This window comes from Larimichthys crocea, chromosome XX (assembly GCF_000972845.2).
Source record: "Larimichthys crocea isolate SSNF chromosome XX, L_crocea_2.0, whole genome shotgun sequence".
In the NCBI taxonomy this organism is placed as follows: Eukaryota; Metazoa; Chordata; class Actinopteri; family Sciaenidae; genus Larimichthys; species Larimichthys crocea.
In genome coordinates this window covers 145,407-157,525 of record NC_040030.1, presented here as the reverse complement: position 1 = coordinate 157,525, position 12,119 = coordinate 145,407, and the positions used below count along the sequence as shown (strand labels likewise).

The following is a 12,119-nucleotide window of genomic DNA, read 5'->3' as shown; positions in this document are numbered from 1 at the left end:
GGTTACTTGTGGTCCTCTGCAGTATTAATTGTTTGTCTTTGACTAGGTGCCACCATATCTCAACACTGTGGTGGCCAGGGTCGAAGAGGCCTTTTGCTGCATTCCTAGACATAATAGATAGATAACTGTTGACATTCCATTAGCATGAACAGACAACAGTTTCTCCAGACTAGAATGTGTTGAAGGTGAACACGAACATGGGTAAATGCATTCCCTTTGACTATTTGGGGCGTAAAGTATTTGTGGCGTCATCTATGAGGGTTTAAAGTGTGACCACCAGCATGAGTTCATCAGAATGCGAGACCGACCCAAGCACTTCAGGTGTACTTTGAGAGTGTCTCTAGTTCTCCTTGGCCAAGCGTCAATAAATAATACAGCATAAGACATCAGAGGCTCCTGAACACTTTCTTCCCTCCTGACTTCACCATTGACCTTTGACTTCAGCAATTTCTCCACAACAATTTGCATTTAATTTAAATATAGGGAATTGTAGTTCAAAACTGGTGGTCCCAAAAATGTAATAATTTTGAAGTTCTCCAACACAAACATGGGTTTTAAATTTAAAACTACACTACACCTTACTTCTATACTGAAGAGTATTGGTAGTTTTTTTTTCCGTGAGTGAGTGAGACATCGTGTTAATAATCTATCTTTGTTTCGAGCCACCAACTTCCGCCTGTTCACGTCGAAACAGCTGTGAGACGTCACAGCGCCACCATCGTCCTCCGGTGGACAGAAGATTTGAAAAGTTTATTGCGCATTAAACCTTATTATGACACATTTTAAACTCTAACATACACAGTATAAAGAGAACATAATGATATGTTTTTTTGTTTTGTTTTTTGTCTTTTTATACAAATGCACATTTTCAGGATTGTCTTTTTTTGTTTGTTTTCACATTGAAAAGAATTTAAAAAGGTGGTGCAACACAGACTGAAATAAAAATACACATTAAAAAATACTGTACAAATCAAAAGAGTAAGCAAAGTAAAGCTATGAAATAAAGTAAGCTCAATAAATTAAGACAAGTTCATGCTTCTCGTTCAGGGTGCTCCCGTCAAATCATCAGGGATAAGTCCATTGAAATGCCGTTGGCAGTCTTTATCCAGCCCAGCTGCTTTAATATTTATTACATCCATCTGATTAAAATGTGCCATGTGTCATTCAATAAGATCCTGTCAAAAGAAGAAGACAAATACGTGTAAGTGTGCATGTAAAAAAAAAATTGCACCATCTGAAAGATTCAAGCTCATATCAATACAAAAATCTTTACGTCGTCAGAGTCCTGCTGGCAGGCCGTGCCGTTGCTGCTGGTGGCGCTTTCGAGATCAGCTGTGATGCCATTTTCATCCTGAATCCGGAGGTTGGAGAAACGGTACACTGGTGTCCTGTAGAGGGCAACAATAAACCAACAGTGGTGAGTTAATATTGTCTGGATGAAGAAGTACATGCTGCACAAATGTGTATCTATCTCACCTGTTTGGGTAAACCACCCTCCTGACAGCAAAGATGGCAGAAATGACAGCTATCAGGACGACCACTGCTGCCACTGCACACACCAGGATCAACACCAGCCTCTCTCGCTGGAAAAATACATGCAACGGCTGTTATATCACATGAACGAGTGAAGGTGAACACATATTACAAATCTACTAACCGGTGTGTCAAAGTGTGTAACTGGAGATGAGGACTTGGCAGGTGGAGCAGGGCTGGTTTTTACCCCACAGGGCCTGATGACCGTCTGGTCTATGAGCTGAGGAGTGAATCCCCCCTCACACCTGTCACTCGGGACCTTACGGTACCTGCAAACATATTTAGAAGTGTGTGAGTATGTACAGCAGGTGTGTGTCTTCATTTTAAATCAAGGAATGACTAATATGTTACCCTGCTGTCAGAAGCTCATCCTCCTCTCCATTCAGGCAGAGCTCCAAGGTTTTGTTTGTGTTGGATTGTCTCACACACTCTGAGGTGTTCACGTGACGGTAGTAACCGTAGTCACTGTTGAGAAGAGCTACACAATGAAACATTCTCCGTGCCAACCAAAACAGGTTCTGATTTGAGAGGCTTGATTTTACGTACCATATGTAATCTTCTCTGATGCACAGGCAGGGGCGCTGCTTCTTGCTCACCACAAAGCTTCGCCCATTTCTGCACACAGACTGTCTCTTCAGCCTCCTGTAAGTCTCCTTGACACCCAAGACGCAGCCGTTCCTCTCCGAGTCCGCTTCGTCTGTGGAATGTGCCAACCACTCCTCATAGTCTTTGGCCGTACCTGATAATTTAAAAAGAATGTATCGAAGTCAATGTGACTGAACTCTTCCTGGAGATACATTTCAGCCCTGCTCAAGTGACGATAACAAATCCAGATAAGTACAGCAAACACAAAACAGCAACAATAACCATTTCGCTTTAAAACCTGCAAAGACAGCGATCTGCTGTTACACAGCAAAACTGAGGAGAAAATTATATTAAAGGCCCTGGCTTCAAATCCTACTACTCCTACTCCTACTATAGTATTACTCTATAACCTTAGTTTAAAGGTCCAGTGTGTAAGATTCAGGAGTATTTATTGGCAGGAATGGAATATCCGTCCGTCTTCTCCCGCTTATCCGAGGTTGGGTCGTGGGGGCAGCAGCTTCAGCAGGGAAGCCCAAACTTCCCTCTCCCTGGCCACTTCGTCCAGCTTTTCCTGGGAAACCCCAAGACGTTCCCAGGCCAGCCGAGAGACATAGTCCCTCCAGCGTGTCCTGGTCTTCCCCGGCAATGGAATATAATATTATCAATATATTCAGTATGTTTTCATAAGTGTATAATCACATGATTATCAGAGAATCATTGTGTTTTTGTTGTCTTAAAACCGGTTCTCAACAAGAACCGGTTCTCGATTCCCATCCCTACCACTAGGTGCCACTAAATCCTACACACTGGACCTTTGAACAGTCAAACGCCACCAGCTATTATTAAATTTGGATTCAAATGTTAAATCCTGACTGGTGCACTGAAGGCATCACAAGCTTTTCAAAAGTAACTATGCTGCAGAAAGGTCATCAGCAACCTTTTTTTCATGACGAAGATGAGACGACAAGCTAAAAATAGATTCTAGATAATGAAGACAAAACGTAGGTTTTGTTTTGGTTGTGAAGACTAAAATGTTAAAATGATAAAAGTAAGAGGAAACAGAGGTATAATGATGCACAAAAACATTGTTCCGGGAGTAAAGATTACCCGCTGGGGTTCTAAAAATCAGTTTTTATAGGGAGAAAATCACTTACAGCTGTTTCTAAAACTTGTTTGTGAAACAAGTGTAATTTATTGTGCTTGAATGCACCACAAATCACCTTTAGTATCACACTGAATGTTGTTCTCAATTCCACAGAAACTCTAACACCCCCTTCAAAATCAACACTGTTCTGATCACGGCCACCCACACAAACTCAAAACTGTTCAGAAATCTTATGCATGAGAACTGTTCTAACTTTGACATTTTGTGTTGTTGTCAAGGCCTTTAAATGGGAATGATTACAGAAAACTGAAAGACCACGACACAGGTGGAAAAGTCACAGCAAAACATGAGCTGCTTTGAAGCACTATATGTCTTTTTGGCTGACTGCCTTATCTTTGTGTGCGCCAGTTTGTAAGATATAAATAAAAGAGGAACAAAGTCATAGCATAGCGTCTTTGAAGTTACGGAAAGTCCCATGTCGTAGGTTGTTTAGTTTCGATAGGAGGAAACTACCATAAGGCTCCACCTCTCCTGGGGGAACTTGATGCATCAGGTGTTACGTCATATAAAGGCAAAGAAAAGAGTAGTTAATAGTGTTAGACGGCATCTTGACTCACACTCTTTTGTAATGAGGCTCTGAAAATCAATGGTTACAGCCACCCACATGGGCTGGCTGTCGTCCTCAGGTCTGAAGCCCCACACACTGACGTTCATGGCCTTGGTCCCCGGCTCAGATGCCAGGCCTGCGAAGAAGAAGGGCTGCTCTGTGAAGTTGTAGGACTTCCAGCACCTGCCCTCATCTGTGGAAAACCTGATGACGGGAAATGGTATAATTTAGAGCACAAACATAATACCCTCCTTCACCAAATCATTACAAAATCTCTGCTCAGTACTTGATAGTCTTGACTTGTTTTTCATGCTGGGCCTCCACGGCTACAATAAGACCCCCAGAGTCCAATATGCTGTAGTGGTGAGGACCCCTCAGTGTCCCCCTCCAGTTATAACCCCCGTCTGAGGAGACAAACACATCTGGGTGCTGTGACGATGACAGGGAGTCACCCACAGTACCTGGAGGAGACAAAGGATTACACTATATATGTATAAAAAGGTAATGAAAATTTAAAAAATTCAAAATAAATACAGCTGCGTGTTTAATTACCATGGGCAATAACCAGACCGATAGCTGTCGGCTCAGACAGAGCCAACATGGGAACGATGCGGTTGTTGCGACTGTGCTCTCCGTGGATATGAAGGTTGCACTGATGGAAAACACACATACAAAATGTTTTAGTGACTTACATGTTTAAAATAATGTTAATATAAGGTTTTTATTTTACATATAATATACTTTCTGGACTTGGTCTCCACACTCCACATTCTCGGGTTTGTTAAGTTGTCTCCAAGTGCCTCCTCTGTTGAAGGAGATGACGGATCTTATACGGCCATCTGCGACATAAAACGTTGTTCAGTATTCTGCTGTTGTACAGGAGTTAGACGGCGAGACACGCAGGTTTGCAGACCCCACCCTACCTTCGTCTAGTTTGTTAGTGAGGTAGACTCCTCTCAGTGAGGTTATGTTGGTGAAATCGCTCTTCCTCTGCCCATCAAACAGGTGGCGCTCCAGTGATTTGGAGAACAAGATGCCGCGGTCATCTGACGTGTACATGGTCCCGAAGAAGGTGTCTGTGGTGGATTACAATGGAAAGAAACAAAGAAGTATTTTAGTCTTGCTACAGTGAGACACAAGGTTGCTGTGCCAAAGTTAGGCATATCTCCAAAGAGAGGGCAAACTGGCTGGCATGTGAGCCAGACAATGGATCTATATTCTGGCATCACTTCCAAGATGGTTGGAAGAATGTCCTCTGTATTTTTTCTTCTGTATTTTCATCTCTGTGTTTTTCTTCTGTTTAAAGGTTGTAATCCAAGACAGGGGCAATACAAACCATGTGAAACAACGCTGGGAAAAAAAGAGTTTAAAAGCTGAAATAATTGAAAACACATGTGGCTGAATGTCTGAGAAAACACAATCGTCCTCAGCCAGTTCCCGGACCTGGAGAGACTTGGAGAAGAACTGGATTTGCTCTTTTTCCACTCAAAGTTTAAACAAACTGACACTCGGCTATGCTGCTTGGGGGGGATGTGTCTGTTCTGGTCTGCAGGGAAGTAGCAAGTTAGAAAGTTTTACTCTCTATCTTGGACATTTTGCCTCCCTAAAGATCTTGCAGCAAATAAAATGCCATTACAAAAAAAAAAAAAAACAGATGACCTACTCCCCATGACTACTCCATAAAGACAGTGGGTTTATGTAACCAATGACACATTTAAATTCCACTGATCGTCACATGACCTATTTATATTACTCAAATTGTTTGCTTTTCTATTTTTCATTCTCTTTTTGCTCACCGTACGTAATATTACAGCAGGTAGTTTAGCATGTTGCAGCCCTGATTCATGGTTATTACACAGAAACCACCACAAATGTTTCCAAGTCACAGCATTAAACATAGACTTTGGAGTAAAAGGGAAGATATCAGCATTATAATATAGTAATAAGCAACTTTGACTACCAAGAATTTTCATGTGCTTTTGAAGCTATCATGAGAAAACTAATACCTGGTTACTATTTTAGTAATTTACAAGTTATTACATTGTTATTACCTCTTTATTAATACACTGTTACCACGTTATTAAAGAGCTGCGATGCTACCAAAGTTCAAAAAGACGAAACCACACCGACATCTAAACCACATAACTTCCTGCTGTAAAGAGGACGTTGTTACTTATGTTTTTCTTACTTTTATTCGAGAAAGCAAAACTACTGAAAGCGGAAGTGAAAGTTCTGCAATCTTCGTCATCAAGAAGATTTCTAATCAGAACAAACCCGACCCCACCGGCACAAGTAGAAGCTCTCGATGATGATTATCTCTGATTTGAATAAGGATGTTGATGTTAATGTTGTGAGAATCAGCACCTGGGAACAGCTGACGCAAACCTTTCAACATCAGCGCGATACCAACAAGTCATCATCAATCATATTTCAAACTGTGTGAAGCTCAAACACGTGTCAGCTAAAGCCATGAAGGACAAGCTCAGGTGAGAGAGACGTGATGGATGTGGTTTACGTTTCCAGTGTGTATATGTGTGTGTGTGTGTGTGTGTGTGTGTGCGTTTGTGTTACACCCTGATCCCAAGATATGTTTGTCAGCTTTTGCAGTGTAAACTAAATCTCCCTCCCTGCAGCCAACAAAAGATAAAGCCCCTCTACCCCCATATCTCCCCTATTTATCGCTGCAGTACAAAAGTCCCATCAGCTAACCCACACAAGCATTAACTGGAGCACATGCCGGGAAAAAAAAAAAAAGGAGAAATAATAAGAATGTGAAACAGAAATACATGTGAAGGAGAAAGAGAGGCTGAATGAGAAGGGACACATTAAAGGTGAAAGAGAGAGAGGGAGAAAGAGAAAGAAACGAACAAAGGCCAGGCAGTTGGTCTTGCATGCACATACACACAGTCAGTATGATGGAATGATTTGTCAGCAATGCCAAGAACTTGTGAAACCAGTCCGACCTTCACCGTTAAGCTTTTCCATTACAACAAAAGAGGCTGAGAGAGGTATAAATTCTGCTACGTCGTCCTCACGACATGAGCGTATAATATGCAAATATGTGTCATGTAGTAGGTTTGTACATGGCATGTTGCTTTGTCCGTTACCTCCGGGGTTATCCACATGCATGAAGAGCATGTCTTCATCCCCATCCAGGATGGAGTAGAACTGCAAACACCCACACACACACACACACACACAAATATCATAGTGAACACATGTGGGTGAGAAACTCTAGAATCGCTATAAATATAAAAAACAGCTTTGTGATGACTAATTTAGTCGCTATCGTAAACCATGTCTAATCGCCGTGAGAGAGAGTGTGTGTGTTTGTGCTGTCAACAAGACAGTGGGTGTGTAAGTGTGTGTGTGTGTGTGTGTGTGTGTGTTTCAACAGAACAGATGTGTGTGCTCAGTTTGTGTCGAAAAAGGAAATGTTGCCATGTTTTTTTTTCTTAAGAAACCGACCTCTCTAACGTCCGAACAACAGAAAACGTGTTAAAGTCAAGTACTTGATGGAAGAGTTGAAAACTTTCCCAACTTAAACTGTTACAGACGCGTGATAATTATGAACATCTGGGTATCGTTTGAATTATCGAACTTAACATCTAAAATTGAGAAATTATTTTACTAAAATCAAGAATGATCTAATTAAAAAGGAGAGTGTGAACAATAAAAAGAGTCTGACTGTTAGTATTTGACAGTTCTTCATACTAATAATAATAATAATGTACGTCATCGACATCTAAAGCACATTGTGGATTGATGCCAAGCTCTCTTATGAGCTGTTAACAGATGTGTGCCTGATTTCAACTTCGAGTTAAATGAGGTAACGATAGTGGCCATTTAAAAAAAGTCAAAAGATTACAACTTTGGTCCTATTTTTGTGATCATAACTAATAAAAATGATGGACAAAATGACCAAAATCAGAAATCAAAAACAAGAAATTCTCTTTTTCATTAGTATTTGAATCTCCTTCTCACCTGCTCAGTGGAGGCAGACGGGAGCAGCGCTTGACTGAAGGTGTCTCCTTGGTCTGATGAGAAATACATGACACGAGGGGATCTCTGGAAGCCAAATAATGCATCACGTTTACGTGACTTTACTTATGAGTATGTTCTCTAGATACTAATATGTCTGGTGTTAATCTCACCGAGTCCTCCATCACAGAAAAGAAGAGGAAGGCTCCGATGTAGCCAAAGCTGAAGATGTCCTCGTGGATTATGGTGAAAGTCATCCCCAGGTCCTTCGTCCTCTTCAGCACCAAATCCCCCCTCTCATCCGCCTCAACTACAGCGACGAGAGGGAGCCATAACACAAGTTAATGATTTAAAAAACACAAAGATCTGGCTGCTTTCACTTTCCCATATTCAAATGCTGTGACACAGGAAGCTTTGGAGAGTACCGTGGTACATTTTTGAGGGGGAAGTTTTTCCTCATCTGGATAAACAATAGACAGAGTCATATCCTGAACAAAATGGGATTTCAGGCTTTGGATATAACATCTTATTTTGAGAAAGTGAGCTTTGATGTGAGGCCAGGAAGTTGCCGACTCTATCCTTGAATCTGTCCTGACCTTTTTTTATTGATTGTCAGACGCATTTTTTTTAGCTGACTAAAAGATAAATCTGTTATCTTAAAAAGTCTGACATCATTTCCTCTGGGACAAAAGCTCAAATCTTCATTTACTCCATGCGTCAGTTACAGTTATAGCATAAACTGGCAAGAGTATGACGCTTTACAGCAGAAAGTGTTTCCCCTTATGGGGTAATAAAGACCTGAAGTGATAAATTTAATTTAATTTAACATGCTTTATAAAAGAAAAACATTGAACCAGACAACAAAACTATATCATAGACTGTTACAGTCTGTCTGGGATTTGAGGTTTGTGTTTAAATAAGTCCTTCCGATCATATTTTTTAAAGCTCTTTGGTGTCATGAAAGTGGGTTTCTTACAGCTTCTTACATGTGTCTACTCGACTGCAGCTGAAGAACAAATTGATACCAGCCCCCCTGATGGAAAGAGGAAGTAAAACAACATGTTACAAAAAACACAAATGTCACAACAACTTCCATATTTTTACAGATAACTTGCATTTATATGAATTACTGTGAAACGAAAAATTTAAGCAAAGCTGTAATGATGCTTCATGACGCAGATTTGGCCTACAGCTTTACAAAAAATGTGTTTCACGCTTTCATTTCGGCACACTGGGATTTTTGTGCATGGTTTTGTATCCTGTTCATTCTCACCACGAGAAAGAATGCACTCCATCATGAACTTTTGTCCACTTAGCGCCAAAGTCCAGTGAGAGCCAAAGGCCGCCCTGCAAGTGAGGAAGAAACAGAGGAATGTTTACCTTTACTTTAAGGTGTGTGCTTGATCTGTGTGTGTGTGTGTGTGTACTGCTAACACTTGTTTTAAACCAGGATATTAACACACAGCAAGGGAGACCACCTTGACCCCGAGAATCAAAGAAACGAAGAAGAAAGAGAAAAGAAAGTGGTTGGCCGCCGCCGCCGTGTGACTCACATCGATGCTGAGAGCCACGAGGTAATCGGGGTTGAGGAAGTGGTACGTGATTGGCTGAGCCAGGTGGAAGGGCAGCTGGATGAACTTAAAGGTCGCGCCGGCATCCGTGGAGGTGAAGATGATGCCGCCTCGGTTGTCCAGCACGGGTACATCTGCTGTCAATATCACCTGTCAATTGAAATCCATTGAAAGCAGACCTGAGATGTAAAGTTGGTGGGGATGATGAAGTTTACAAGAAGGAAATTATTATTACTTAAAGAGTAAAAGGTCAGAAAAAATATCTTTTTAGATTTTCTAACACTGCTCTCAACCTAAATCAAACCTCACAAATATCCCTAAATTCATGACTGAGTAGAAATGATGAAGCAAAGAGCTGAAAAAAAGAAGACGGAGGAAAAAAAAGAATGTCAGCTACAACTTTTATGATCACAGCAGCAAAAAAATTGTCAGTCGTTTTCACACTTTTGTGAAGTAACATCACACACTCCACCGCGTTGTGGGAACACACAACACAGTTCCCCAACTGAAACTCTCACTTACAGAGCTCCCTGGTCCAACGCTTACTCCAAACTCCTCCTTTATGAAGGTGTTGTTGATCCGTTGGGAAATGTCATGGAAGGATTTTCCATAATCCGTGCTGATGAGACAAGGAAAGAATTTTTTTTTTTTAACCATATGTTGGGAGGGTTGGCTGTACTGCTGTATTTCCCTGTAACCAACTCACCTCCGATAAAGTCGTGACGAGCCTCCTTCGAGGAAAGTATCTATTGGGGCACTGAATGTTGACAGCACCAGGACGACCTGTTATGGTTGGAATGTTAACATGGCACTATTATGAAACCCAATTATGAAGGTCCATGTGAGTTATCATTTCAGTTTGTGAGCGTGACAGGGGGGCTTCAACAGGTGTGATGCTGCAGTAATATGAAGATACTCACTCCTGTACCATCGCCCACCCACGTGAGAATCACATAAGAGCCGTCATCGCCGTTAAACCCTGTCTATATGAAAGAGAGAAGAGAGACTCGCTTATGACAGCACTTTACCGCTTCCTGCTCTAAAAATGAGTTTAAATGATAAATATGATGGTCATCACTTTGCAAATGTCATGTAGTGTCATAATCATGCTTAAAATTATGTTTTTTCGTGTCATAAATCATGAAATTTTATTTTGTTTTATGAATTATCTTCTTGCATATTCTAAAATAATGCAAAAAGTCAGATAAAGCAGAAAAGAACATCACTTCTTTTCCTTTGCAAAGTTTTTTTTATGCTCATCTAAAATTCTTTTCATTCTTTTTATGTTTAATAAAAGATTCCAAAGATTGCATGACTCATTTGATGGCCATTACTCATGTAACACACCTCACCTCATGTGTATTGTCATCCAGAACCTTGTGCTCGGTTGGAGTGAGGGGGATCCGACAGGAGGTGAAAGGAGGACCGTGAGAAGGCCTGAGGGTGCCGGAGGAGCCGCTGATATCCCTCCTGGGGCGTGCGCGCCCTTGGCCCTGGCTCTCATCCTGCTGAGTCCGGTGGAAAGTCAGCGTTCTCCCATCGCGGGTTCTACCTTCAGCACCCAGGAGAAGGTACACCCCGACCAAAACCACGAGTCTCCAGATCATATCCGATGCGTAAAAATAAGGGAACCTCACAAAAAAAGTACCAGTGACCGAAATGCCTGCCTATACTGACTGTTAATAGTTTTGCGCTGTAAAGGCAAGTCGTGGGTGGGACGTGCATGGACGGGTCATTAACATAAAAAGTGCTGTGTGAGGTGGTGCGTCCTGCGCCAGCAGGTGTTTCTGCCCGCATCCAGGTGACCTGAGCTGCTGGGAGGATCTACATTTCAAGTGTGTTTGATGGAGTCATTTGCAACCAATGCAAGAAAGAGAAAGCTTAAGAGGAAGCTTAATTAGTGATGCGTTTGAAGTTGTTAAAAGTATTGGAATTTCGAAAGACAGGGGGGAAAAAAGCGTAATAGCCGAAATTGAGAAAGATTTGGTAATAGAAGGAGGCGTGAATGCAGCATACCAGCATGCTTTTTTCTTGTTTGATTTGTAGTAGGCAAAGCTGAACGCAAGAGGACGTCACGTATTCACCAATAATGCTTCCACCTGAGTGACAGTCTTGCTGTAAGTCAGGTACCCAAGCGCCAAGTGTTTGCGCTTTTACGCACGGATAAAAAATATGGTTATTTTTCCTGCAGTGCAGTTGGGATATCTTTCACCTCTGTCCATGGAAGAAGAAAAACAAATATGCTACATGATTGTATAGCCACTTCCCACTTAGTCACAAGAGGACGCAGGAGACATGAGCTGAGTCACGGATGATGTTTTGCCACAGGCTGATCAACTGTGACAGTTTTATGCATTTATGCTTACTACATGAAACCGCATGACGATTCCATGTCTTTATTAGTTCAGAAACGTGTGCCATAATACAGTAATAAGTTGTATAAGAGATGTTAACTCGTTTTATAAATGTCTAGGAGGAAGAGGAAGAGCCTCACACCACATTTATGTTTTTGTCTTTCAGCTCATTTTAATCTTAAGTGTTTCATTTGTGAAATAATCCATCCAAATCTTAAAGACAAGAGCATTTAAGCAGCCTCTTTGTTATGTTGGTTTCGTGTTGGTTAGAATCAAAGGAACCACACATAAAATAAGAAGAGAGCAGAGTAGAAAAGTGCTACTTTTTTTAAGGACTTAGGTAAAAGCATTAACATTATGGTCTGATTATGACTCATCTCTGA

General features: G+C 41.3%; 1 protein-coding gene across 1 annotated transcript; it reads right to left on the bottom strand.

The window, feature by feature from the left end:
• Positions 1-731: 731 nt before the first annotated feature.
• Positions 732-11,249, bottom strand: LOC104918792 (sortilin). Its single transcript, XM_019273134.2, has 21 exons — positions 10,735-11,249; positions 10,303-10,365; positions 10,089-10,165; positions 9,905-10,001; positions 9,365-9,532; positions 9,085-9,158; positions 8,798-8,844; positions 7,985-8,121; positions 7,815-7,898; positions 6,938-6,998; positions 4,754-4,906; positions 4,572-4,669; positions 4,383-4,482; positions 4,117-4,291; positions 3,841-4,034; positions 2,080-2,272; positions 1,885-1,998; positions 1,658-1,802; positions 1,477-1,583; positions 1,274-1,388; positions 732-1,175 (listed from the first exon to the last, which is right to left on the bottom strand). Exons 1-21 carry the CDS (start codon positions 10,987-10,989, stop codon positions 1,161-1,163), a joined length of 2,472 nt encoding a protein of 823 aa, XP_019128679.2. The 5' UTR covers positions 10,990-11,249; the 3' UTR covers positions 732-1,160.
• Between the last annotated feature and the right edge of the window lie 870 nt (positions 11,250-12,119).